The following is a 27,500-nucleotide window of genomic DNA, read 5'->3' as shown; positions in this document are numbered from 1 at the left end:
TGGGGTTGACAAACACCAGCAGAGGCTTCATGAGCTGGGAGGGAATGGGCCTGACAATGAATGGCTTCCATCTAGCCTCCTGGAGGGGAGAGGAGAGGAGAGGAGAGGGGAGGGGAGGAGAGGGGAGGGGAGGGGAGGGGAGGGGAGGGGAGGGGAGGGGAGGGGAGGGGAGGGGAGGGGAGGGGAGGGGAGGGGAGGGGAGGGGAGGGGAGGGGAGGGGAGGGGAGGGTTTTAGGTTGAGGATGACAGCAGTCATGAGGACAAATATCTCTGGGATCTCCCCTGTGTATAGTTCCAGTATGTACTTGTACAGGATCTGGACGTCAGGCTAACCCAGTAAGGGTAGAAGCAGGCTCCACTATGTCTCCCGTAGAACCATTATGAGCCAATCGCACTGTCCCGCAGTCTGGCCTGGCCAACCTCTGATTGGCCAAGAGCAGGAAGAATGTCCTCATCAATCAGCCTATAGTGTCTACTGATGTGATTGAGTTTCCGCCGCCCAGTCTGAACACAGTGGACGCTCAGGTCCAGTACGTCTCTGACCCCCTAATCAATCAATAAATCAATAACGTGGACGACAGCGTGCCGGTCACATGTTTTAGTCTAGAACACACATGCACCAGCAGGATTCCATGTACAGCTTTCACAAACAGGAAGCCCCATATTTGGTCACAATGGAGGAGTTGGACGCGCCGGCCCAGAATGAAGCTCTTACTGTGGTTCTAAACCCCCAACACGTACATTTCAAAACACAACAGCCAAATATGTATGGCAGCACTCACCAACGTTCAGATAAAGAACAGGGGACAGTGCCTTACTTTTGGCCATCAAACAAAGCATGTATGGTCAACGGCCGTACCTCTGCACCCTTCTTGCTAGACTTGCGCTTGAACGACGTTCGTTTTTTCTTTTTACTGGACTTCAGGGATGTCTGGAGAGAGAGAGAGAGAGACAGAGAGAGAGAGAGACAGAGAGAGTAGAGCGAGAGACAGAGGGAGAGAGAGAGACAGAGAGATAAAGAGAGAGAGAGAAAGGGACATCAACAAGGAGAAATATTCCTCTCAACCACAGATCAACATATCTGTTTATTACGTATTATGTTTTTATGCAACATGAGAGATGGATACATCGGTGACAGCAACGTTAGCGGCGCTCTGGTCAGTGACGGCACTTATTGTGTGGAGGTACGCTGCCCTCTGCTGGTCAGACTGCCGCTGGAGCAGGGCTGCAGTGGGGACTGAAGACATGGGTCCAATCCAATAGTACATAAGGTTTATTAACAAGTGTGACAGCCTACCTGTGGCCTGCGAACGTGAATGATCCAGGTGGGCGGGACTATGACGGCAGCATGGGCGCCCAGAGAACATGCCTCCTCAATCTGTTGCAGCATGAAGCATGACACCTTGTTGTGATACTGGACACACACACAAACACACACACAAACACACACACAAACACACAGGGAGGAAAGAGATGTTCACAGTTCTGACAGCTTCATGGCTTGTAATACATTTATCTTTAAGCCCCTGTCACTACACACATACATACACATACACAAACACACACACATACACACAAAACACCAAACAGACCACTAACCTCCAAGCGCTTATCGCCTGCTCACAGTTAAACATAATGTACTAAGACAGTCAGAACACTTACTGCCTGTTTGCACCAGGAACAGCTGATGGCCACAATCTCTTTACTGTGAAAGGCAAACTTCTGCTGGAATCCCTGAGAGCACACACACACACACAAGTATGAGAAGCGAGTGAGGGAGTGTGGTGAGGGAGTTTTGTGAGGGAGGGTTGGTGTTGTGAGGGAGGGTTGGTGTTGTGAGGGAGTGTTGGTGAGGGAGTGTGGTGAGGGAGTGTTGTGAGGGAGTGTTGTGAGGGAGTGTTGTGAGGGAGTGTTGTGAGGGAGTGTGGTGAGGGAGTGTGGTGAGGGAGTGTTGTGAGGGAGGGTTGGTGTTGTGAGGGAGTGTTGTGAGGGAGTGTTGTGAGGGAGTGTTGTGAGGGAGTGTTGTGAGGGAGTGTGGTGAGGGAGTGTTGTGAGGGAGTGTGGTGAGGGAGTGTTGTGAGGGAGTGTTGTGAGGGAGTGTTGTGAGGGAGTGTGGTGAGGGAGTGTTGTGAGGGAGTGTTGTGAGGGAGTGTGGTGAGGGAGTGTTGTGAGGGAGTGTGGTGAGGGAGTGTGGTGAGGGAGTGTTGTGAGGGAGTGTTGTGAGGGAGTGTTGTGAGGGAGTGTTGTGAGGGAGTGTTGTGAGGGAGTGTGGTGAGGGAGTGTTGTGAGGGAGTGTTGTGAGGGAGTGTTGTGAGGGAGTGTTGTGAGGGAGTGTTGTGAGGGAGTGTTGTGAGGGAGTGTGGTGAGGGAGTGTTGTGAGGGAGTGTTGTGAGGGAGTGTTGTGAGGGAGGGTTGGTGTTGTGAGGGAGTGTTGTGAGGGAGTGTGGTGAGGGAGTGTTGTGAGGGAGTGTGGTGAGGGAGTGTGGTGAGGGAGTGTTGTGAGGGAGTGTGGTGAGGGAGTGTTGTGAGGGAGTGTGGTGAGGGAGTGTGGTGAGGGAGTGTTGTGAGGGAGGGTTGGTGTTGTGAGGGAGTGTTGTGAGGGAGTGTGGTGAGGGAGTGTTGTGAGGGAGTGTTGTGAGGGAGTGTTGTGAGGGAGTGTGGTGAGGGAGTGTTGTGAGGGAGTGTTGTGAGGGAGGGTTGTGAGGGAGGGTTGGTGTTGTGAGGGAGTGTTGTGAGGGAGTGTTGTGAGGGAGTGTTGTGAGGGAGGGTTGGTGTTGTGAGGGAGTGTGGTGAGGGAGTGTTGTGAGGGAGTGTTGTGAGGGAGTGTTGTGAGGGAGGGTTGGTGTTGTGAGGGAGTGTTGTGAGGGAGTGTTGTGAGGGAGTGTTGTGAGGGAGTGTGGTGAGGGAGTGTTGTGAGGGAGTGTTGTGAGGGAGGGTTGGTGTTGTGAGGGAGTGTTGTGAGGGAGTGTTGTGAGGGAGTGTGGTGAGGGAGTGTTGTGAGGGAGTGTTGTGAGGGAGGGTTGGTCTTGTGAGGGAGTGTTGGTGTTGTGAGGGAGTGTTGGTGTTGTGAGGGAGTGTGGCTCACCTTGCCACACTGACGACACTTGCCGTCCTGACGCCGCCGGTGGACCCAGTGGTGCCTCACGATGCTGGGCTGAACGACAGAACACACCACAACATACATACAGTACATGTATCTACTAGGACGCCCGCTTGCCACTGTTTGGAGAGGAGGAGGAGAGGGAAGAGAACTTGGAGGAGGAGGGAGAGGAGAAGGAGGAAGCAAAGAAAGAGGAGGAGGGTGAGGAGAAGGGGAAGGGGCAAGACGAAGGGGAGAAGGACAAAAGGGAGGAGAACAAGTGGGTACTGTAGCGCAGAAACAATATGAGCAGGAAGAGAAGAGAGGAACACAAGGGGAAGGATGAGCAGGACAGATGAGGTCGAGAAGAAGAGAGAGATCAGTACCTTACTCACCTCCCTCAGGTTCCTGGAGCCTGACTCCCGAAAGGAGGGCTTGCACCTGAAGTTGATCTGCAGGACAAAGGAGAGCATCCTTACCTCTGATCACTCATTATATCACCTCCAATCATTCATTCAAGTCATTTACTCATTGGTGCATTCATTCACTCATGGTTGGTTATCATGTTAGGTTGCGTCCCAAAAGTCAATCCAAACCCAGAGAGAGAGAGAGAGATGACCCCTTTGGCCCAATGGAGCCAAGAGTCAGGGGTTAGTGGGTCAGGGTCAGAGAGCACACTGACCTGGAGAGAGCAGTAAAGTGCCATGGTAACCATAAGAAGCCAGGTCAATTCTGGAAGGCATTCTGACAACCCATCACCAAACCTCCACCACACTAACAAGCCATTGATCAAATAACAGCTAATCATGACCACTAACAAACTGTTACCTGACCCTAAAGTAGTCAGCAGGTACAGAGCATCCATCTTGTCAACAGTTAAAATAAAATAAAATGATAGATTAGCAATTGCAGATTCTAATCAGATAATAACGTTTCCCAGAATCCTCTGCAATGTGAGTTGACCAGAGGAGGAAGTTGTCAGAGGTATGTGTAAAGCAGGAAGTGCCATATATCCAACAGAAGGTCTTCTCCTAACCATGCCCACTGGGAGTCATGTGGGGGGTCCCTAACACTTCCTTCTTTATGCATTCCTTGGCAACTATAAGGAAGCCCCACCCAGACTTACAGTAAACCAATGTAAACCCTGTGGGGGGACAGCCAATCAAAGCAGTCTTGTGAAGAGTGTCATTTTGATTATTTAAAGAGAGAATTCCAATCTGGATGCAGTGAAGGTGGGGCCCAAGGGAAAGGGAGATGGGTGGACAAGAGCTGAAGAGGCTCTGGAAAGCAAACTGAGAGAGGGGGAGGGGGGAAGAGATGAAGGGAGACAGAAAGGGAGAGAGAAATGAAGAGAGGGAGGGAGGAAGGGGGGGAGGGGAGGGTCTCACTCTAAAGTCGGTGTCTTTAACTGGGTTGCTGTCATCATGGGAGGGGTTTGGTGTCTCCTGGTTGGACAGCTGGAGGGGAGGGGGGAGGTTGGCATGACTACTGTATGATGGTTTTGATGGGATGTCAACATTATGAAGTCTCCATCAAATTCATCCAGGTGTATCTGAGGGCTTCACTGTTGTGTTGTGACTGTGTCCTTATGCTATCTAGATATTTAGTGGGTGTGCACTGTGCATGTGTGTGTGGGGGGGGGTTGTGTATGTGTGTGTATGGGGGGGGGGTTGTGTATGTGTGGGGGGGGGTTGTGTGTGTGTGTGTGTGTGTGTTGGTGTGGAAAAAACATCACACAGTTGTAATTATGAGGATGGGTAATGATTATGGATTTATATGATTGAAAATGAACCTCTTAATCACCTTTTTTACTTGTATATGCTATAATACTGAAAACCAGATGCAAAGCTGTTGACTGATTAGTATTGCCACTAATAGGTAGAAGATATTAAGTGCAAATCTGGCTAATTGGGGGCTGAGTGCGAGAGAAGACTGTATATATGCTTTGTCCATAGAAAACTACAAGGCCCAACAATCATGAGGCATATTTACGGCCCTATACCCAGAAACCTAGTGCAGCTGGCCTTCAAGGCCGGAGCAGGCCTAAAAAAAAATAGGAGAGTTTTCTATGCATCTGTAATCTGAAGCCCTAGGTTGAGAGACCAATAGTGTGAGAAATACATAATGTATCTGTGACAAACACATATTGTACCAATAGCAAAATTACACAAAATAGGTTTAGATATATAAGAGGAATATCCAGATAAATATTTTAGTCTCATCCCAGGATCTTGCTCACGTTTGTTGGAAACACTCTGTCGCCTTGGATTCTAATAAACACTTTGCATTAAACCTTCCAGTGCTGTTTTTGAACTTGGAAAAATTAGTTGAAGACGTACAATATTTAAAAAACCAGTGTGTGTATGTGTGTGTGTGTGTGTGTGTGAAAGAACACCTACCTTCTCCAGCTGCTGGATACAGAGGGTGTGCACCACTATCTTACAGGCCACACATTTCTTCCTTGCGACAGACTTTTGCTGAAAGAAAGAGAACAGAAAGAGAAGAGAGAGAGAGAGTTAGAGAGAGAGAGAGAGAGAGAGAGAGAGAGAGAGAGAGAGAGAGAGAGAGAGAGAGATGTTATATCAACATTCCTTCTTGTAAAGTTGTGTGCTGCATACATCTGGACACCAGATGGAGCTAGACTGCAGGCTGTGGTGGAACATGAGCCACTCAACTGGAGAAGAATAGAGAGAAACAGAGAGCAAGCCATATCTCCCCCCCACCCCCAGACTGATATAATGACCAGGGCTGTACATACTAAGTCAAATAATATTCAGTCAATGCTGTTTACGTGTATATTATCAGATCTACAAGATAAGAGGTGTAAGGTTTGGTTTCAATACTATTGGTAGTATCCATGCTGCTGTTTGATCTTTGCTTCAAATCTTCATACAGTGCATACACTCTTTAAAAGCAGTCTCTGTAGATTTGGGCATGGGGAAACTCTGGACTCTGGATGTTTGATAAAGATCAGGACTATTTAGAGTATAAGTAGTGGATCAGGAATTTTTAGATGATGAGGAGAAAGCTGGACTGGATCAGTAAGAGGATCAGGACTAAGGAAAGCTGCTGTCACCTGCAGCTCATAGGGAGATAATACTCTCCTCTTGTCTCAGGGATTACACATCATCCCTGCTGATGAATCCTTCAGCCCTCCCTCCCCCTTCCTCTCATCCCCCCCCCCCCCTCCACCTCCCTCTCATCCCTCCCTCCCCCCTCCCTCTCTTCCCCTTCCATCGCTCCCTTCTCCCCCCTCTGGCCCGGGTCCATGCAGACAGCATCTGTTGCTGTATAATGTCAGGGATGGCAAACACAAACACAAGCACACACATACCCGCAATTACTCACCAGTGTTTTGGCGACGCAGTGCTGTTCTCCTACGTAGCAGAAGTCTCCAGAGCCGCTGGTTTCAAACCAGATGTGCTCCCCATACAGGGCACTTTCCTGGGGAAGGGGAGGTCATATTGACGGGGGTTGGAGGTGGGAGTAGAAGAGAGGAGGGGAGGACGTAGACAGGGGGCAGGGTTGGGGCGGATGAGAGAAGAAGTGAGAAGTGACTAATCCACAGTTTGGAGGAGAGCCAGGCTTTGACGGGGCTAGACAAGGGCTGGAGGGGACTAAGCTTGGCTTGGCTGGACAGGTTGTATAAGTTCTACTCACGGTCCAGTCCACACAGCTGCTGATCTCCCGGTCGGGGTCGAGCCGGGCCAGTGTGGAGGCGCTGGGCGTGGCTGACAGGTGCTGCAGGCCAGACTTGGCGATGGCCTTCCTGGAATGACATATGAAACACAGATGTGAATGATCCGGGCACCAGGTACATGTCTGGTATCAACACAGGTCCAGAGTGAGTATAGGACCAGGAACAAGGATATGACCCACTACCCACACATCAGAGACCCCAGACATACAGTACATAGTGCATGACTCAACATGACTCAACCCAAACTCAACCAAAGTATGATGGACCGGAACCGTATCTTTTTCTCAACAAGATAAGGCACTTTGTCACTATTACATGTAGTACTACAATACCTTCACATAGATTAGAAACCCTATGTATTTTCACCAGATCATGTTCTAGAACAGTGTAACAGTGGTGACCTAGCATGGTGGTCTTGTTAGATATCCAGAGGGCTGCAGGCAGAGCCCCGCAGTGAGGAGGTGAATATTTGACAGGTTTGCGTGAAACATTACACATACTACAGACCTCCCTTCCTCCCTAGAAACCATCCCACTGTAACACACACGTCCGCACACTCTCCTACCCGCTCACCTCCCAGTCCTTTTCTCATCTCATGAAGTAAACAGGATAAGAAAATATACTCTCTCTCTCTCTGTCTCTCTCTCTCTCTCTCTCTCTCTCTCTCTCTCTCTCTCTCTCTCTCTCAGACTCACGGACATAAACGCACACACCGCAAAGTGTCCTATCCAATCAGAGACTACATACGAGATGAAGGTGGTCCAGGTGTCTAGCCTGGGGTCATAGTGGATTCCCTGCAGCAGGGAGTCCCGGCGTCCCGCCTCCCTCCAGCAGGGGGGGCAGTGGTACAAGTTGGGGGATGACAGGGAAGGGGAGGTGAGGGAGGGTCGTCTCCTGCCCTGGAGGCCGGGGCTGGGCCAGGGGCCGGTCTTGGGGCCGGGGGAGAGCCTGTGCACCTGGCTGGCCCTGCGGTAGCGCCCGTACACGCCGCACGCCGCGCGGCTCCGATACACAGCCTCCGCCGGCAGCAGGTGGGAGGAGTTACGTCGCAGGCAGCGCGGGGCACGGATCAGGGGGCGGGGCTGGATGCTGGACATATGAACATCTGCTAGGCCACTAGGCTCCTCCCACTCCGACCGCAAAGATCCCTGCCCCTCAGGCTGTTTCTTCTCACGCCCACTGCCGGCCTCCCTGTCCTTAGCCACACCCCCACCCTCCCTGTCCGTAGCCACGCCCCCACCGTCGCAAACGCCGTCCTCCTCAGACTCAGAGCAGGAAGAGTAGGAGGACTCCGTCCCTCCCTCCTCCGACTCCGCCTCGGGGCTCATCTGCACCAGGCTGGCCAGCAGCATGGAAGGGCCCAGCAGATGGGGGTCGATGGTCCTCTGCCTTGCGGCCCGCCGTCTCCGCACAGAGAAGCGGGGGTGGACGCAGGAGATGGTGGTGCTGGAGCGCCGGCGAGCCTGGTGCCTGGTCCTCAGCAAAAGCCCCTCCCCCTGGACATACTCCCCCCGCTGTCCTGCATCCTCACGCTGGGCCTCCGCCGATAGGCCAGGGCTGAGGAAGCCGGGCCGGCGCTGGACCTGCGGCGCTGGGCGTGACCGGTGGACGGCAGGCCCACACTGGACCTCCTCCTCTGGGCAAGGCTGGAAGGCGGTAGGCCCACATTGGAGGTCTTTCTCTGGGGCAGAGCGTTTGGTGCGAGGCCCACGCTGGACCTGCGTCTCTCCACGAGGCCAGTAGAGGGCAGGCCGACGCTGGAGCGCCGACGAGCCTTGCTGCTGGGGACTGCCAGTCCCGCCCGGTGGTGCTGGCATCGCTCTGCCCCTTTCAGTCGGAAATGCCGGCGAAAAAATGTGTCCATGACGCCCAGGAGGGCTGTGTGGAGGGTGGAGGGGCCCGCCGGAGCCCCCTGTGCCCCGTCACTGAGCTGAGGCTGTGGGGACATACAGGAGGCCGTCAGCAACACCAGGCAACACACTGTTGTCTGTCGAGATGCAGCACGGAATCTGTTAGCCTGAGTGGAGTTCACACTGCCAGAGAGGATGTGAACCAATGAATACTGCCAGAGAGGATGTGAACCAATGAATACTGCCAGAGAGGATGTGAACTCATGAATACTGCCAGAGAGGATGTGAACTAATGAATACTGCCAGAGAGGATGTGAACTAATGAATACTGCCAGAGAGGATGTGAACTAATGAATACTGCCAGAAAGGTAACATTTCACATATACAGAAAAGCACAATTCCATTAAAACATTAATTTAAACCTCCTCAATTATTGTGTCTAAGCCGGACTCCATGGACCACAAGATGATTCCGTGGCCTTCCTCAGTCTAAGTCTGACAGAGCCAACCAACAGTCTCTCTGAGAACAGATACTAAGCCATGCTGACCATTGTGATGACCTTGTTTCCCGCCAGACGGTTGGTCAAGGTTTGATTCCCACTAGATGTAATGTGAGAGGCGTCTGTCTGGAGAAAGTGAAGCTGGGTCGAGATAACCTGGTTAATGATAGCAGTGTTGACGTCAAAACTAAAACATCGCAGGAGGCTATATTTAGACACAGCCCTTCAGAGACACAGGGCGCACACACACACACACACACACATGCAAACAAGCAAACACACACACACACATTATCAGATCCTGTATGAGGCAGAACTAAATGATACAGCAGGATCAGGTGACTTCATGTCCGCTTCAGTTAGTCCCTTTGCTCACAACAGCAGTATACCAACAAGCACAGACCAGTACAGACCAGTACAGACCAGTACAGACCAGTACAGACCAGGACAGACCAGGACAGACCAGGACAGACCAGTACAGACCAGTACAGACCAGTAAAGACCAGGACAGACCAGTACAGACTAGTACAGACCAGGACAGACCAGTACAGACCAGGACAGACCAGGACAGACCAGGACAGACCAGGACAGACCAGTACAGACCAGGAAAGACCAGTACAGACTAGTACAGACCAGGACAGACCAGTACAGACTAGTACAGACCAGTACAGACCAGTACAGACCAGGACAGACTAGTACAGACCAGTACAGACCAGTACACACCAGGACAGACTAGTACAGACCCGGACAGACTAGTACAGACCAGGACAGACTAGTACAGACCAGGACAGACCAGGACAGACTAGTACAGACCAGGACAGACCAGGACAGACTAGTACAGACCAGTGCCACAGATACGCCTACAGACTTGTGGAGAATGGAGATTCCGTCTCTCCCTTTGTCTCACCAAGGTTTTCATTCAAACTCACTTACCTACACTTGGGGAGAAAAGCACACTTTTGAGCAGAGAAGATACAGAACACATTGAATAGGTGAGCACATACTGCAGACACACAAGTACACAAAAACACACATGTTCATACACAAACAAACAAACAAACACACTAATAGCTGGAACCACTTCATTTCAATGTGAATGGAATGCTGGAGCCTGTCTACTGTTCCTTTGATGCGTCTCATCATCATTCTATTGAGGAGGAGAGCAGAGGCTCTCTAAGTGGATTATACATGCACAGAAAAGTGGCATAAACAACTTAGACAAGACGGGCTGATGGTGTGTTTGTGTGTGGTTGTGTGTCTGTGTGGTGTGCGTGCGTGTGTGTGTGTGTCTTCTGCATGAGTGTGTAGGAGAGTTCTCCTGTGTTGCAATTGATCACTATGTATTTTTTCAAAGGACATCTTTACACCATTTTGTAGACAACAACCCAACCATTTTTACTGTAAACAGAAAATGATTGGGCCATTGTTTTGGCCTGGCATCATAGACCCGTCCATATTGTAGTAGTAGTAGTAGTAGTAGTAGGTACCTAATTTATTCCCAAGAAGAAATTGTAACAAGCATATAGAAGAAATAGGAAGAAATACAAATGTTTTAAATAAATTGGGAACTGATTTAAAATTCAAACTACGCAATATACAAATACAAGAGGAAACTACTCATTCTGAGTCTATACAAAGTCTATGTGCCCAACCAATCACTGAACACCCTTAATGCACACACGGACACAACATGCACACACATGCATATGCACACACTCTGTCAATACCTGTGTGTGTGTGTGTGCGTGTGTGTGTCTTACGTAGAGAGGAGGAGAGAGAGAAAAAGAGAGAGATGAGTGGAGTTATGTAACAGCAGTCGTGTGCATTGTATTAATCTGCATCCAGTCCTGATCCTAAAGAGAGAGCTGAACAAGGGAGAGAGGAGGGATGAGGAGAAAGGGAGAGTGAGTGGGAGAGTGACAATGAGGGAGAGAGGAGGGATGAGGAGAAAGGGAGAGTGAGTGGGAGAGTGACAATGAGGGAGAGAGGAGGGATGAGGAGAAAGGGAGAGTGAGTGGGAGAGTGACAATGAGGGAGAGAGGAGGGATGAGGAGAAAGGGAGAGTGAGTGGGAGAGTGACAATGAGGGAGAGAGGAGGGATGAGGAGAAAGGGAGAGTGAGTGGGAGAGTGACAATGAGGGAGAGAGGAGGGATGAGGAGAAAGGGAGAGTGAGTGGGAGAGTGACAATGAGGGAGAGAGGAGGGATGAGGAGAAAGGGAGAGTGAGTAGGAGAGTGACAATGAGGGAGAGAGGAGGGATGAGGAGAAAGGGAGAGTGAGTGGGAGAGTGACAATGAGGGAGAGAGGAGGGATGAGGAGAAAGGGAGAGTGAGTGGGAGAGTGACAATGAGGGAGAGACAAAGACAATACATCCACTAATGAGTGTGTACGTCCTAGTCATGTTGTGTCATCTTGGGACCTTGACATTTTCTGTCTTCTAATCCCTCTTTACTTTTAAAGAATTGTAATATCAATACGGTCTCTATATTAATACTGTGTGTTCTATCTGTTTTGAAACAGAAGGTAAGGGGAGAGAAAGAAGAGTATATTCCCATCGCATCAGTCTACTCGGATTAGTTATCTACAGTATCTCCATATAAAATAGAGGACACATGAGACTATTTAAACCGTTCCTGGATTACACACACGCATACAATTACACACACACACACAAATGTAAAAGTTCGTTATGTTTAGAAGAAAAAACTGATGCCAGCATTCAATATGAATACATGAGTGTGTTTATGTGTGTGTGTTTGTGTGTGTATGTGTGTGTGTGTGTGTGTCAGGTGCGGCAGAGTAGGTAAGGGGGTGAGAGGGGTGAGTTATTTATAGCTCTCTCTTTGTAAATCCTATTGTCTGCTCCAATGTGCCAGGCCCCAGACCTACCACCAACTAAGAGAAAGCAAGAGGTCTGATTGGACCACAGTCACCCCTGCCAACATCCGGCTAATATGCCGAGAGGGAGTGTGTGTGGGCGCGACTGTGTGTTCATCATGCAGTGATGGATATTGACCCCCTGGTAAACACTCACATAGAGTCATGACTCTGTCAGCAGGGAGCGTCCATCTCACTGGAGGGGGTTTCCTGAACAACCAGGCCAGACCCTGAGTCCCAGACCAGTCACAACCGGACCACAACACCAACAGTCCTGTCCAGTTCAGTCCATTAAGTTGAGTGGAATTGATAGTTTAGTTGAATATGGTCCGGCCAGTCTAGTCTTTAAAGAGCAGTTTAGTTCAGCCTGGTTTAGTCCAGTAGTCTGGTTACATCGACATGGAGCAGCTGTACCGTGTTCTGACCGTACTGGTATGAGAGCAGGCAGCACCATGGTGTGGCACAAGCATAGTACATTGTGTGTGTGTGTGTGTGCGTGTGTTTGTGTGTGTGTGTGTGTGTGTGTGTGTGTGTGTGTGGCAGGGAAGGGCAGTCCAGAAAAACATAAAACAGGTGTGACATCAAAGGTTGACTTAAATCATTGTGTGTGGGAATGGAGAGACAGAATCACAGTAAGTCACACAGAGGGTATGGAAAGAGAGAGAATAGACAGTACAGACACAAAGATGAGAGGAGGGGAGTGAAAAGAACAGAAAGAATTAGCAGAGAGAGAATAATATAGGAGTGAAGAGAGAGGAGAGAGAGTGTAAGGGAGTAGAGTAAGTGACAATAGAGAGAAGAGATGGATAATAGGGTTGTAGAGTAGCAAGCTTTATTCTGGGTTATTAGTACATTATTGACTTTTAGAACCGAGCATTGATGCCTTCCAGCAGACATTATGCTGCTGTTCATCCTGTGTTTCGTTGTGTGTGTGTGTGTGTGTGTGTATGTGTGTGTGTAGGAGAGGCGGAACTACCACCACTGGAAAATCTCACCATTCATATCGGTTTCAGTAAATATTTACATGTGAACAGAGAAGCAGTCATGGAGAGTAACAACAAACTGCTGCCTACTCTGGTCTAGTTAGGTCTGGTCAGGTGTGGTGTGGTCTGGTCAGGTGTGGTGTGGTCTGGTCAGGTGTGGTCTGGTCTGGTAAGGTGTGGTGTGGTCTGGTCAGGTGTGGTGTTGTCTGGTCTGGTCTGGTCTGGTCTGGTCTGGTCTGGTCAGGTGTGGTGTGGTGTGGTGTGGTGTGGTGTGGTGTGGTCTGGTCTGGTCTGGTCAGGTGTGGTGTGGTGTGGTCTGGTCAGGTGTGGTCTGGTCTGGTCTGGTCTGGTCTGGTCTGGTCTGGTCAGGTGTGGTGTGGTCTGGTCTGGTCTGGTCTGGTCAGGTCAGGTGTGGTGTTGTCTGGTCTTGAAAATAATCTGTATATAAATACAATACAGTAGTAAATCTAAAACAATCTTAGAAAGTAGGCTAGTAAAGCTACTCATAGTTATCAATTAGGATAGTAAAGCTACTCATAGTTATCAATTAGGATAGTAAAGCTACTCATAGTTATCAATTAGGCTAGTAAAGCTACTCATAGTTATCAATTAAGATAGTAAAGCTACTCATAGTTATCAATTAGGATAGTAAAGCTACTCATAGTTATCAATTAGGATAGTAAAGCTAATTAGCAGTTATGCTAGTAAAGTGACAGGCTGCAAATGGTGGGAAACTTCAGCTGTTGTTTATTTCCCACTGAATGGCCTTTGGGGCTGATTCAGGATCAGCCAGTTTGACTTCTCATGCTCACCCTCACTGGGCGGTGGTCCAGCCCAGCTGACCCCAGGTCAGATCCTGCATGCAAGGGTTAGGCTGCATGAAGGCCACTGTCTCTGTCGTCTCTTTTACCACATCACAGACACACACACACATATAAATACACACACACACACAAACATAAATACGCACGCACACACAATTTTACCACAGCATGACCGTTCCTGTTACCTCTGGGTTTGGAGCCAAACTTAACTGCGAGCAGACAAGTGAGCTACTGTGTTCATTTATGACTTCAGCTTCCATTCTGGAGGAGGCCTCTGACTTCACACTGTTTATGGCCAATCAGGTCGCTGCATACTGAGGCAACAGAGTCTGCTCAGAAATATACAGGGACTTATAATACTGTGAAAATACAGTGAGTTCCATCGGTTTCCCAACCTGCTCTGCTTGAATGGCCAGGTCTTGGATGCAAAATTATCTTTTCTCTGTCTGTCTCATGTTCTCTATTTTCATTGTCTCTGTCTTTCTCCCCTGCACTCTCTCTCCCCCACCCTTCCACCTCTCTCTCTGGCGGATCTTGTCCTCCTGAATATCTGGCTCACAGTCCGAGGGTGGACGATTAAGTGTTGATTAAGCCTCAGATCACTACATTTAAAAACAAGACATGTTAGGCAATCACTCATATAAGTCTCACTTAGGCAAACACGCCCGCTCCTTCAACAAGGACAAGCTCTTTACAGGGGTAAGATCCTGGAGACACAGGTTCCTCTCTCACCCCTAATATGAAAGTCAACTGTCTTCATAATTACAAAATGTGTAGATTTCATAGCATGTTTTTCATGACTCTCTCAGGCAGAGAAAGACTACAGTACAGTGTGTGTGTGTGTGTGTTTGTGCGTACACGCATGTGATCGAATCAACAATGTTACTCGTCCAAACACACTCTCTGACAGTACAAACGTGCTAATAGTCACTCAGTACTAGACAGTAACTAGATACCCAGCGTCTACGGTCTACAGTGTCAAACATGGACACACAAACACGGGCGCTTACAGAAACCGTGCTGCATCCGACACAACTCCAGGTCAGATCACTATACCGCATGAAACATGAGGAACTTAAAGCAGTTCTGAGTCAAATACAACCTGAGTGAGTGAGAGAACTATCCATCCAGTGTCCCCTCGCTGCTCTCCTCTGTCAGCCGCTAGCCTGCCCGTAACGTTAGTCCATGAGTGACTGAGCCAGCGAGCCAGCGAGCCAGCGACAGGACGGAGGGAGAGAAAACTAAAGAGAGAAAAGAGAGAGTGAGGCAAGAGGGAAGGGAGGGAGGGAGAGTACAGAGAGGAAGGGAGGGCGGGCGGGCGGGAAAGCAAGTAGAGAGAGAACGACAGGGAGGGAGGGAGAGAAGCTTGTTTCCTGTGCATGGAGACTACGATACAGGCAGGCAGACTAGTAGAGTGGGAGTGTCATGGGGGAGGTGGGAGAGAGACAGGGTAAGGGGGAGGACGAGAGGTGGGGAGAGGGGAGGGAGGGGTGAAAGGCTACACTAAAATAACTTGGTTAACAGAGTGGACTTCCTTGATGACCTCAGTTAATGTTATGCCTGCATGCACGCACACACACCCACTCGCACACACATGCAAACTACCCACACACACAAACACGAAGTGTAAGCAGTTGACATTTGAATGCCAAACCACAGGAAGAAGCGTGTGCGCCTGTATGCCTGTGTGTGCGCGCACGTGTACATCTTGCGCATGTGTGTGTGCGCCCGTTTGTGAGTGTGCGCTCATGTGCGTGCGTGCCTGTGTACGCTTCAAGTCCATTAACCCGCCTTTCTGTCACTCTGCAGTTTAATCTCTCTAAAGCCCAGGAACAAATCCCCCCCCCCCCCCCGATGATGTTGCCTAGGATACGATCACACAGCAGGTCACTGGATGTTGCTGGAGGCTACTTGAGGTGTTTTTTGATATCTCTCAAAGATTGCCCTTGAGGGGACGCTCCATAATTGTGGTGATACTATCCCAGAATCAAATGCACCCCAGGTGTCTGTTGGTTCTCGGGGTCTGAGCAGCTGCGACCGGACACACGCACACACACGCACACACGCGCACACACGCACACGCGCACACTGTGACATGGAGACATTTTACAGACACTCTTATCCAGAGCGACTTACAGTAAGTACAGGGACTTTCTCCCTGAGGAAAGTAGGGTGAAGTGCCTAGCCCAAGGACACAACGTAATTTGGCACAGCCGGGAATCGAACCAACAACCTTCTGATTAATAGCCCGACTCCCTAACCGCTCAGCCATCTGACCCTCTAGGGGACGTCTGCTGCTGTGTGGAGACGACCTCCCCTGGAGCAGAGGGTGTCTCGTCCTCTCCCGTGCAGCATGGACACACGCGGGCGCTCACACACCATCAGATTGCGGACAACAGACAAATGCACAGAGGCAAGCATGCACAGAGGCCCACCTGCCGCCCAGGCCAGAGAGGACAGAGAGGGGATGGAGAGCCGGGCGACAAACACCCCGCTGGTTGGAGCACTGTGGACAACCATGCACACCCTTCCCCACAGTCTTGTAGTCTCAAAGTGGTGACACACACACAGGTGACACACACACACATTACCTACAGTTCACGGACGTCACTAACACGAACGCATCACACACACACCCTCGACGAGCACAGTCAACTCCTCAGATGCTTGGTTGGATGAGTCACGTTTCGAAACTTCCTTTCACATACCCACACACACACACAGAGAGACACACACAGACGCACAGAGACACAAACACGCTTTCACAGAGATGAGAGGCAGAAACACATATCAGTTTGGTTTGGGTTACTGGAAACACAGCCAGTTCTTATGGTGCAGCTCTGCGGCCGTGGGTCTGTGCGTGTGTGTGTGGTGGAGGAGGAAGGTTATGAGATCAGAGGAACTTGCAGGACAGAAAGTGTGAAGACGTGACGAGCAGGCCTGAGAGGCGGGAGAGGTGCTAGAAGAGCCAGAGGACGGCTGAAGGTACCACAGGAACTGGCTGGGTTTCCAGTAACACACACCAAACGGATATGTGTTTCTGCCTCTCATCTCTGTGAAAGCCTGTCTGTGTCTCTGTGTGTGTGTGTGTGTGTGTGGGGGGGGGGGTTATATGGAGAGCCACCTGTACACGTAGGCACCAGTAATCCCTTAGAGCATATCAGCATATCAGCTCGACCTTTTATATCAGCCACGGTTTTTCAGGGGAGCCACTTTAAGATGAATCCCTGTCATTTGCCCACTTAGTGACAAAGCAATAGCTACTGAAATTACGGAAGAGTACTGTTTATAAATATAAAAGACAGTGTGAGGGTGAGATGTGAAGCGTGAGGCTAGCATAAAGGTCTGTCGGACCACAGCTTTTCAGTCGGGGATTTCAGATGTTTAGGACTGGCTGTGTTGGATGAGCAGTGTCTCACTGTGCACAGGTCTACAGGGAAAGGTGTATTTATAGAGCACGTTGTCTGGAGATGTGCTGTAGATGCAGTGACTCACTCTGCCATGGCCCTCAGCATTAAGGGGAGATGTTAGTGAGGGGAAGAGATGAGATGAGAGGGGAGAGGAGAGGAGAGGAGAGGAGAGGAGAGGAGAGGAGAGGAGAGGAGAGGAGAGGAGAGGAGAGGAGAGGAGAGGAGAGGAGAGGAGAGGAGAGGAGAGGAGAGGAGAGGAGAGGAGAGGAGAGGAGAGGGGAGGGGAGGGGTAGGAGAGGTAGGAGAGTTAGGAGGGGAGAAAGGTTAGAGGGGAGAGGATGGGGAGGAGAGAAAAGAAGAGAGGAGAATGGAGAGGAGGGTAGGAGGGAGGAATAGAGGAGGAGAGAGGACACAGTCTGGGTGGTGGTGGTGGGGAGGGGGGCTGTGGTCATAATCTGTTGAGACAAGGGCATTGTCAGTTTGGCCCCATAGCAGCCCCACCCTGGAGACAGCTGTCCATTCGTCTCCCTGAGACCAGGGGGGCATGAGGAGAGCGGGGGAGACGGAACTGTGCAAAAACATGTCAATCATCCTGAGTCTGACCCATGTCATCAGCCGTCAGTCAGTCAGGTCGGTTAGCATGTGGTGTCACTGCTGCCTGCTGTGTGTGAGGGCACAGCAGCTCCCTCTCTACCCTGGACCTCGCAGCCTGGCGCAGCCTGGTTACTCACACAGAACATCTACTGAAACATCATGAAGGACTAAATATCCAAACAAACATGAAGAAGATGATGTATATCTGACTACATTTAAGGAACGTGCGTCTCACAGAAGATAGTAAGACTGGACATTTTGATAGAACCAGTTGGGTTTGAACTGGAATGATTGTATTCCTTTCATTTGATTGTCCACATGATCCAGGCCTGTTCCTGTGCTTGCTGGTGAGCGTGTGCAGTGCTGAGGGCTGAGTGCTGCCTGCTGGCCCTGGAGCACAGGAACCTCTCCAGCCTGGAGAGGAGAAACAGACCTAAAAAGGAGCTGCTGCTACTGCTCAGTTTCCATGTCATCTGTGGTGTGTGTGTGTGTGTCTACGTGTGTGTGTGTGTGTGTATGTGTGTGCGTGTGCGTGTGTGTGGGAGTGATGTGTGGGAGTGAGTGTGTGAGAGAGGAAGAGATCTAGCAGTTATCAAGCCCAGTTCAAGCATCTTATCTACTATTAACTACAGGGCCTTGTATCTGTTGACAGCATAATGAATAGGACACACTGTGACAAACTCCACACAAACACACACACACCCCCCACATACACACACACACACACACACAAACAAATGCACCAGATACAGATATCGTCACAGACACTTGGAAAAACACAGACACATTTGCACCACACACAGACACACTACAGAGTGATGCAGACAACACCAACACATACACACACACACAACAACACTGACCCACCACACACAGTCACATCACACAGAGACACTGTCAAAGACACAAACATTCTTAATCAAATTGACCACATACTAGCTGGCACAATGGTTGTCAGTTCCTCTTTGCAGTGGTAAAAAAAAAAAAAATTGTATATAAAATAATATAAACTATATTTATTATATTCTGCTTGATATCAAATGCCTTGCTTACTATAAAACTAAAGACAAGGGTGACACCTGCTGGTGGATATAAGCTCCTGCAGTCTTCTGCTTAGGGGGATGTTTGTCTGAGAATGTATAGACTCTGGACTGTATAGAGACCACACCAAACATATGATCTGTGCAAGACAATTCCAAGTCTACGGTCTGAACTGAGACACTGGCTTCAAATTGTTTAGCGGTGACAGAGACCGCTATGCATTCTGGAGTATGCTAGAACTGTGATCCATGAGGTCATGAAACCTCCTGAGAACAACATGACCCCAGGAGAAGTGGATCAGGAAGTGGACAGGACGTGATGACGGCGTCCTGTTCTCCAGTGTGCTGTTCCTCTTCCTGTCCATAGAGAGGCGTCTTTGACAGCCTGCGCTGGTTCCTCCTCCAGCCCCCCCCCCCCTCCCCCCTCCGCATCGCTCTCCCTCCTGTCTCTCCACTAGTCTCACCCCCTGCTTCTTCTCTCTTCCTCCACCCGCCTCTCCGGCCGGCTCCCTCGGCCTCTGCTCTTCCTGCTCCCTGCCTCACTCCCCAAAGCCTCGTCTTGTCATCAGCATTCAGGACTGACCGGGCCGTGTGAGGCGAGCCTCTGGCCACTAGGAGGAGCCCAAACCCAACCCTTCAGACAAAAAGAGCTTTGGAGTTAGAAACAGCGGACAACTAGGACAGAGATTTTCAGGGCCGGCTCGTCTCCTCAAAATGGCAGGGGGACCGGCTATAACGGATGAATGAAGTGGACTGGGAGGACACAGAGATGGGGGTGTGTTTGTGTGGCCAGGGTCAGATACTCTCCTCCTCTCTCTTCCTTCTGTTATCCCTCCATTTGTCACGGGAGGTCTAGCTAGCTAGAGCTCCTCTTTCTTTTTCTTTGCCCTCTAGTTGCCAGTTGGCCTCTGATGTGATCTTCCCCGACCATCAGGGATTCCCAGCTAGGTAACTCCTGGTCTATTCTTAACCATCTTATGAGTTACACAACACCTACACACACTCAAATATACAGTACACACAGACACACACATACTAACCTTCATCTCTTATCTCCTAACATTATGACAGGAGCAGCCAGTTAACAGTGTCTAGGCCAGAGTTTGTGGGAGAGGGAGACACTGTACAGAGACAGACCTCTGACACGTGAATTACCGTCAAATGATGTCAAATGTAAAGCTTTAAACCCAACATAGAACAGCTACTATTTACACCACATTTTTCTGTTCCCGCCCACCACTTGTAATCCTGGGAGACACAAGATACGTCTGAGAGGAGGCCGCTGGGTAGTGTAGTCTAGCTGCTGTTGAGTTTGAGAGAGGGCTGCTAGGTAATGCAGTCCAGCAGAGTAAAGCCGTAAGGCCCTTCATATGAATGATTGATCACAAAGACCAAAGGTCTGACACACAGCAAGGGAGAGAGAGACGGAGGATGACAGAACGTTTGAGAGCCCAGAGAGTAGAGAACAATCATCCTCCAATAATCAGTAAGCTGTATGTTTATAGAGACAGAGAAAGCAATAAGGAAGTGAGAAGTTAGCAGTAAGCGAGGCTGAGGAACCCAGGTGCCCTTCAACAAACAGAGCCGAGCCTAGTTCAGTCCTGCAGGCTGGAATGTAAACACCACCTCCAGAACACAATACAGCCTGGGTTGTAGCACGGTCCTGATGATGATGAGGATGAGAAAGTCTTCTTCACCCAATGGCACCAGGCTGCCAAACAGATTGAACAAAGCCTTGTCTTGACTTCATAACTACTGCATGCTATACAGCAGTTTGTTTGTCTGTGCGTGAATATCTATTTTCTGTTCCTTCTTGGAGCAAGCCATATATCTATTCTTATTACAGTAATTGACAATTCCCTGTAGGTGTGTGTGTTTGTATGTGTATGTGTGTGTGTTTGTGTATGTGTGTATGTATGTGCGTACATGTGTATGTTTGTGTATGTGTGTGCATACGTGTGTGTGTGTGTGTGAGCAGACAGAGCAGCAGCAGATGGGCTGAGACCAGACTGCAGAGCAGGGGAGCAGGAGAGCAGGGGCATATGTATCCCACAGCCCCCAGTCAGCCCTCCTCCTCTCTGGCTGCTAAATCCAACACTTCCTTCCTCTCTTCCTCTTTCTTCTTTGAGCCAAATACCCTCCCTTTTCCTCCCCGCTCCTCTACTCCCTTCTCACCTCCTCTCCTCTCCTCTCCCCCATTGCTCCCCCCTCCCTTGGCCTCTCCTCCCTTCTCCTCTCCTCCCCTTGACTATCTTGGCAGGCCACGGTGACCTGATTAACACAGTATACGCTATGCAGAAGGAGAGCATACAGTATCTACTGCTCCTGGGACAATTGAGGAGGTCTGACTGAGATCATATCAGGTTTCCATGGCCACAAAGGATTGTTAGCTGAGGACTAGACTGGGATACATGAGACACAAAACTACAGCCAGGCCAAACTAATCTATAGCAGAGCTGTCAGTGGTCAGTGGTTCAGCCACAGGCATATAATGTTACCTATAAACAGAAAGAGAGAGAGGGAGAGAGAGAGAAAGAGAGAGAGAGAGAAAGAGAAAGGGGGGGGGGCGAGAGAGAAACCTACACAGTCTCTCTTCAGAATCAGGATATGGTGTAAACACTTTGTTTGGAATGTAATATTGTAATATTGGTTTGTTAGTTGTGTAATATCAGTAGTACATACTTAATACTTTATCTTTTTATGGTCCAACAGCCCTAATTGTAGTAATAGTCTCAGTCTCTGTCATGCCCATGGACTGTCAGGGTAATAACATTTAGTTAATAGGTCTTACGTCACTACCTGTTTAGCAGACAGGCAGTCTGGCTGGTGGGCTGGCTGGCTTATTGACTGACAAACACATCTTTTCTAGGAGCAGTTAGCATGCCCCATGTTTGTGAGGCTACACACAGGGACAGAGGTGAATCTAGTATCCAGACCCTGCACACAGCATCCAGACCCTGCACACAGCATCCAGACCCTGCACACAGCATCCAGACCCCACAGCATCCAGACCCTGCACACAGCATCCAGACCCCACAGCATCCAGACCCTGCACACAGCATCCAGACCCTGCACACAGCATCCAGACCCTGCACACAGCATCCAGACCCCACAGCATCCAGACCCTGCACACAGCATCCAGACCCCACAGCATCCAGACCCTGCACACAGCATCCAGGCCTTGCACACAGCAGCCTGGAGGGAAGGCCAGGAGAAAGGCTGTGGAAAGAAGGAGGGCCAGTTGAGAGAGGGAGGTGAAGTGAGGCCAGGCCGTGTGCGTGACAGAGTGCAGAGTGATACCTGTCTACGGTGACACCCGTCTAGAGTGAGACCTCAGTTACATTACAGGATCCTTGTTTACCTGATCAGATGTCCTGCAGATAAACTGCAGCTACACTTCAAGTCCAGCAGCCAGTCACAGGGGATGGATGTCAGGCTCAGAGGGGATAAACAGCCCTGACCTCTCCCCTTGTGCCCTTCTGACCCCTAACCTTGCAGGCATATTAGGCCATGTGGATGGTATCTGTCTCTTATCAGCAGGATAAGATGAACTGATCAGACCATTCGGTTCTTACACACACTCACACACACGTCAACGATGGGTCAGAAGGAATGGGGAGAGAGAGCAAGACAGAAAGGGGGAGAGAAAGCCCTCCCCAACTTGTGAACATTCCTCAACAAGGAGTTAAGGTGGGGGAGGGGAAGGGGGAGGGGGCAGGTGGAGAAAGGGGAGGGGATTGAACCACCCTGACCCCCCAGGGTCATGTCAGAGCAAAAGCCTAGCTACTGCTAGTCTAGCCTACTCCTTCTGCTACTGCTACTGCTAGTCTAGCCTACTCCTTCTGCTACTGCTACTGCTAGTCTAGCCTACTCCTTCTGCTACTGCTACTGCTAGTCTAGCGCCGACTCCTTCTGCTGATGCTACTGCAAGTCTAGCGCCTACTCCTTCTGCTGCTGTGCCTACTGTGGCTCCCACTACCCCTGCTGCTGTTTAGAAAACTTTATTGAGGGAAGGGGAGGGAAGACGAAGGCTTGGTAGCTGGGGAGGGCGGGGGAGAGCAGGGGACTTGGGGACCCGCAAATGAGGTTTAAAAATAGACCCTCAGAGAGGGGTAACTGACAGAGAGACAGGAGAAGAGGACAGAAAGAGGCATGGGAGGGGGGCAGGATTCAGTCCTCCATAGCATATGTGGGTCAGCAGCAGAAAAGGATATAGAGTGTTAAACTCCAGAGGTTGGCTGATGAGGTGTATTTAGTCAGGAGAGATAGACTAACATCACCGGTTGACTGTGGTGCACAATCACTTCACACCTGGATCAAGCTCAATCTGAGAAAACAACACGCACACACTAGATGACACACACACCAGCGAACATACACATAGTCTGGTGACACAGCCTGTGTTAACCAAAGAATGGAAAATGGACATGCACACACACAAACACAAAGAGAGCTCAGACAAGAGCACATGCTGGAATCTGACTCCTGCTACAACAGGTTGGCAAAGACAATGTGCAGCAGATTTCAAAAATACTGACACTTCTAGAGACGCACCCAAACACACACACACACACGCTAAGTAACCCACACATAATAATGCAGAGGTTACAACCACACCGGCAGTCAAAACATGCCTTCAATGCACTGCCTGCCTATCTGTTTGTCTGTCTATCTGTCCAATATCTCAATATCTTACCTCCTGCCAAACAGTTTGAGGCCAGTGAAGGTCTTGTTGTAGTGCCTCCTCCCTCCTCCTCCTCCTCCTCCTCCCATCACGCTGCAGATCCCTCCATCCACCGCTGAGGAGGAGGGCAGAGAGGAGGTGGATGAGGAGGTGGAGCTGGCTCCTGCAGTCTCCTCCCCCTCCCTGGAGGGCCAGCGTGGGCCCAGTCCCCCCTGGCCTACCCCCCCTGCCTCGGGGCCTTGCTCCTGCTCCATAGCCCCCCCCTCAGAGACAGCGTGGGGGGGTTGAGAGGTGTGGCTGCCGTCACACAGTCCTCATGGCTGCTGCTCTATGCCGCTCCGACCACAATAACAACTAGTAGTAGAAACACAGACAGATGTGCTCTTGGGTTGTCAGCCTTCACGAGATAAACTCCTCCCCTCGTCTTCAGAACCAATCGGAGAAGAGGATCACAGTGGCTGGATGGTGTCCATGTGCTGTTAGTCAGTGACCTAGTCAGTCAACAAACCAGTCCACCAACCAGTCAGCCAGTCTTCCACTCCAATGTTGCGGAGAGAGAGCTAATCCTCCCAGCTAGGTCCCGCATTCCTCTCTCTTCCCCCTCTCTCTTTTCCTCTCTTCCACTCCTCCTCCTCGTCTTCTCCTCTCTTTAGGTCAAAGGGCTCTCGTCCCCAGGTGGTTTTCCCAGCAGTCTCCTCTGCTCACGGGGCTGTGTGCGTCTCACTGCCTGCTTCTTGTTTTCCTTTCGACCCCCTCTTCCTGCCTCTCTCTCTCTCTCTTCCTGCCTCTCTCTCTTCCTGCCTCTTTCTCTCTCTTCCTGTCGCCTGCTCTTCTCTTCCTTCAGAAGCTCAGTCTGCTTCTTCCCCTCCTTCGCTCGGCTGTCACTCACGCACGGTTGCTCTCCGCTCACACACACGCTCCCCCTCACACACACACCACCCGTGTGCGTGTGCAGCAGTGACACCCGCGCTGTCTGCTGCGCTCAGCCGGCTCTCTGTGGGACTGGAACACTCCAGGAAGTGTTCAGCCAGTGAAGAGGCTAAGGCAGGACCCACAACATAGCTGCCTGCTCTGCTGCCTGACTGATTATGCTGCCTGTTTGTCAGCCTGGTGCTAGCTTAGTACGGCGGGCTTAATCTGGGAGCAGCCTTTCTAAAGCTCTCTGTGTCAACACAACTACTCTGCACACGTGTACAGACACACTCTCTCTTTCCCTCTCTCCCAGATCAGCCCAGGGAAGGCAGAAGAGTGAGCCTTGCCCTGACACTCATTACAAATACATGAGAGAGAGAGAGAGAGAGGGAGAGAGAGAGGGCAAGAGGAGAGAGTGGGTGGAGAGAGGAACAGGGGGAGGGGGAGAAAAGAGGGAGACATCGAGAGAAGGAAACAAGGGGAGAGGATTGAGACGGAGGGTAAAGTGAGAGGAGATTAGGGGGCAGGGGGAGAAGCGGATAGATAGTAGGGCAGGGTGTCTCCAGTCACCCCAGGCACGATCAAATCAGAACGTTCCGTTAGTGCACATATTTATAGGAATCACAGCGAAACTGCCGTGAGTGTGAAAGAAAGAGAGAGGGAGGTAGGTAGGCGTACACACTGTTGAAGCTGTGTCCTGTATGCCTGTGTGTACTGAGGATCTCTAAGAAAAATGAAGAGACGGGAAAACCAAGGGAGGAAAGAGGAGAGGAGAGAGACAACAGGATAACACAGGACAGCTCCAGGCTCCTCAAGCCCATATTGATTTTTTCCACAAGTGTTGCTCTGATTGTCAGGACATGGAGAGAGGCAGGGAGAGAGGGGTAATGGTGTGTGTGTGTGTGTGTGTGCACAACACAGCCCACTCAACTATTCCATAAAGGCCAGAGAGCCTGCACACCTTCCATTAGGTACAAATAAGACAAACACACACACAGCACACACATATACACAGAGCATATTAGAGCAGAGCTAACAGTATTACAGGTCAGGATATGGGACGAGTCTGGTCAGGGTCTGTCTCATTAGAAGATACAGTAATGGTGGGGGTGTGTGTGTGTGTGTATTACATTATCTGGAAAGAAAGAGAAAGAGAGGTGGAGAGGGAGTGAGCGACTGCGAGGTAAAGAGAGAGAAGGAGAGACAGACTGAAAGTGAGAGGGTGTGAACAAGAGTAAGAGACTGCCACTACTACTGTAGCTCGGTAGGAAGGAAGGAAGGACGTGATGTCACAGATGCCTATTAGTAAACACTTAACCACAAACAGCCTGTAACTTCTGCTATTCTTCTGACAGCTGATCAAGTCCAGGAGCTCAACCACAGTCTCGGCACTGGCCACCTACATGTAAACACTTCTCAGGGTTAAAGGACAACACACAGCTTGTGTCCAAATATACTATTCAAATATTGCGGGAAAGAAAAACATCTGTCCCATGTGCTTCTACAGTGTCACACACTGACTGACTGACTGACTGACTCACTGACTGATACTTCGCTGGTCTAAAATGATAACACTACAGGTACAGGCGACTGAAGCAAGGCGCTCAAACTCAGGGTGGTGGTGCCACCTACAGGTTACGTTGTGTAACAGCAGGAGAGATGGAGCTCTGCTGGTGACCAGGCTGTAAAGGACTGACTTGCTGAAATATTTCCCCTTATTAATCCACCATGGATCCTTGCCAAGCTCTTTCCCAGAACACACACACACAAACCACACACAATCACACTCCACTCGTACACGCATACTGACACACACAAAATACATAGCTTCCTCCTACAGCTAAACATAAACCTACAGCAGAAAACAAATACTGGTGTACCTCCTCTTGACACGCACGCCACACGCACAAAGATACACACTCATACAAGCACGTTTAAACATACATGAAGCAGATTGTAACTTTGGTCTGTGAATGTTTACAGTGAGACCACAGATTCAGTCTGGGCAGTGATCAACTGGGTTGTGTACCGTCTAGTCATATGGGACCACAGTAGACAACACAGACCTACCTGTGACAGGACTCCAGAGGGGGGGTTGGGGGCACCTCCCACCTCCCTCGATGACTCCACATGTCCCGTCCGCCCCTCCTCTCCCCCCCCCACCTCTTCTTCCTCTCTCTGCTCTCTCCCCTCACCCTTCTCCTCAGGCCACCTTCTTCACCGATGAAGGGGGCTGTGCTATGCAGTCCGCTATGACTCTGTTCATTTTCTGTCCCTTCACCCGCACAGATTTCTATATTTCTTTGTCTCCAATACACACACACGTACAGAGTTAGACTGCACTGATGTCTCTTTCGCTCGGATACCCTCCCCTGTCCCCCTCTAGCCCGACCTCCGTGTTTAACTTCCTGTTTCAGGACTTCCTCATGGCTTGTGACATGAGAGAAAGGGTAACAGAGAGAAAGAGAGAGAGAAAGAGAGAGACCAGTGGGGAGAGAGTGTGCTAAAACATCTGCAAACTGCACCAAGAGCTGATTGAGTCATGGTGTAAATATAGACTATGTGAGGAGATTCCTTCTAACTCCTGAGAGGAGGGGAGGGGAGGGGACAACTGGTCAGTTAGTCAGTCTGTTGATCATCTTTTCACAGTTGCTTGGTTTTAGTTTATCAGCTTCAGTGTGTGTGTGTGTGTGTGTGTGTGTGTGTGTGTGTGTGTGTGTGTGTGTGTGTGTGTGTGTGTGTGTGTGTGTGTGTGTGTGTGTGTGTGTGTGTACGTGCGTGGTTGCGTAGGAGGTTCCCCCACCACTAAAACGAAGCAGACAAGCACATATTCCAACTGACTGTACAGAAGCAGCATTACATTGATGTCACCCACATCAATGCAGGCTATTCTCAGTTTAGTTTATTCTTAGTTGTATTTATTATTATTCAAGTCTTTATGTAGGATTAGGACTTATTTTTGATAGGTTTTGATAGCCCCCTATGAAACTGTCCAGAGAAGCAGGACCCAATCATTCCAAAGTACCTGAATTTGGACTTTAAACTTGT

The 27,500-nt window shown here is 50.1% G+C and overlaps 1 protein-coding gene across 5 annotated transcripts in view; it reads right to left on the bottom strand.

Annotated features, from left to right (window-relative positions):
- Positions 1-27,500, bottom strand: part of dgkza (diacylglycerol kinase, zeta a) — a 61,803-nt gene that overhangs the window by 27,478 nt on the left and 6,825 nt on the right. For 2 of the 5 annotated variants that reach the window (XM_084681844.1, XM_084681842.1), the window contains exons 1-11: positions 14,915-15,064; positions 7,527-8,715; positions 6,740-6,848; positions 6,428-6,523; positions 5,479-5,556; positions 3,475-3,531; positions 3,086-3,154; positions 1,663-1,734; positions 1,298-1,414; positions 860-931; positions 1-79 (exon numbers count right to left, since the gene is read on the bottom strand). The exon at positions 1-79 is cut by the window's left edge and continues 17 nt beyond it. In XM_084681844.1, coding sequence (XP_084537970.1) covers positions 1-79; positions 860-931; positions 1,298-1,414; positions 1,663-1,734; positions 3,086-3,154; positions 3,475-3,531; positions 5,479-5,556; positions 6,428-6,523; positions 6,740-6,848; positions 7,527-8,596 — 1,819 coding nt within the window. In that variant the 5' untranslated portion in view covers positions 8,597-8,715; positions 14,915-15,064. Of the gene's footprint in view, positions 80-859; positions 932-1,297; positions 1,415-1,662; positions 1,735-3,085; positions 3,155-3,465; positions 3,532-5,478; positions 5,557-6,427; positions 6,524-6,739; positions 6,849-7,526; positions 8,716-14,914; positions 15,066-27,500 lie in introns of those variants that run through there. The other 3 variants (XM_084681840.1, XM_084681841.1, XM_084681843.1) reach the window with 3 other exon arrangements.

Source organism: Hypomesus nipponensis, chromosome 19, assembly GCF_054491055.1.
Source record: "Hypomesus nipponensis isolate SF chromosome 19, ASM5449105v1, whole genome shotgun sequence".
Taxonomy (NCBI): Eukaryota; Metazoa; Chordata; class Actinopteri; order Osmeriformes; family Osmeridae; genus Hypomesus; species Hypomesus nipponensis.
The sequence above is the reverse complement of the archived record's forward strand: the minus strand, read 5'-3'. Positions and strand labels throughout refer to the sequence as shown.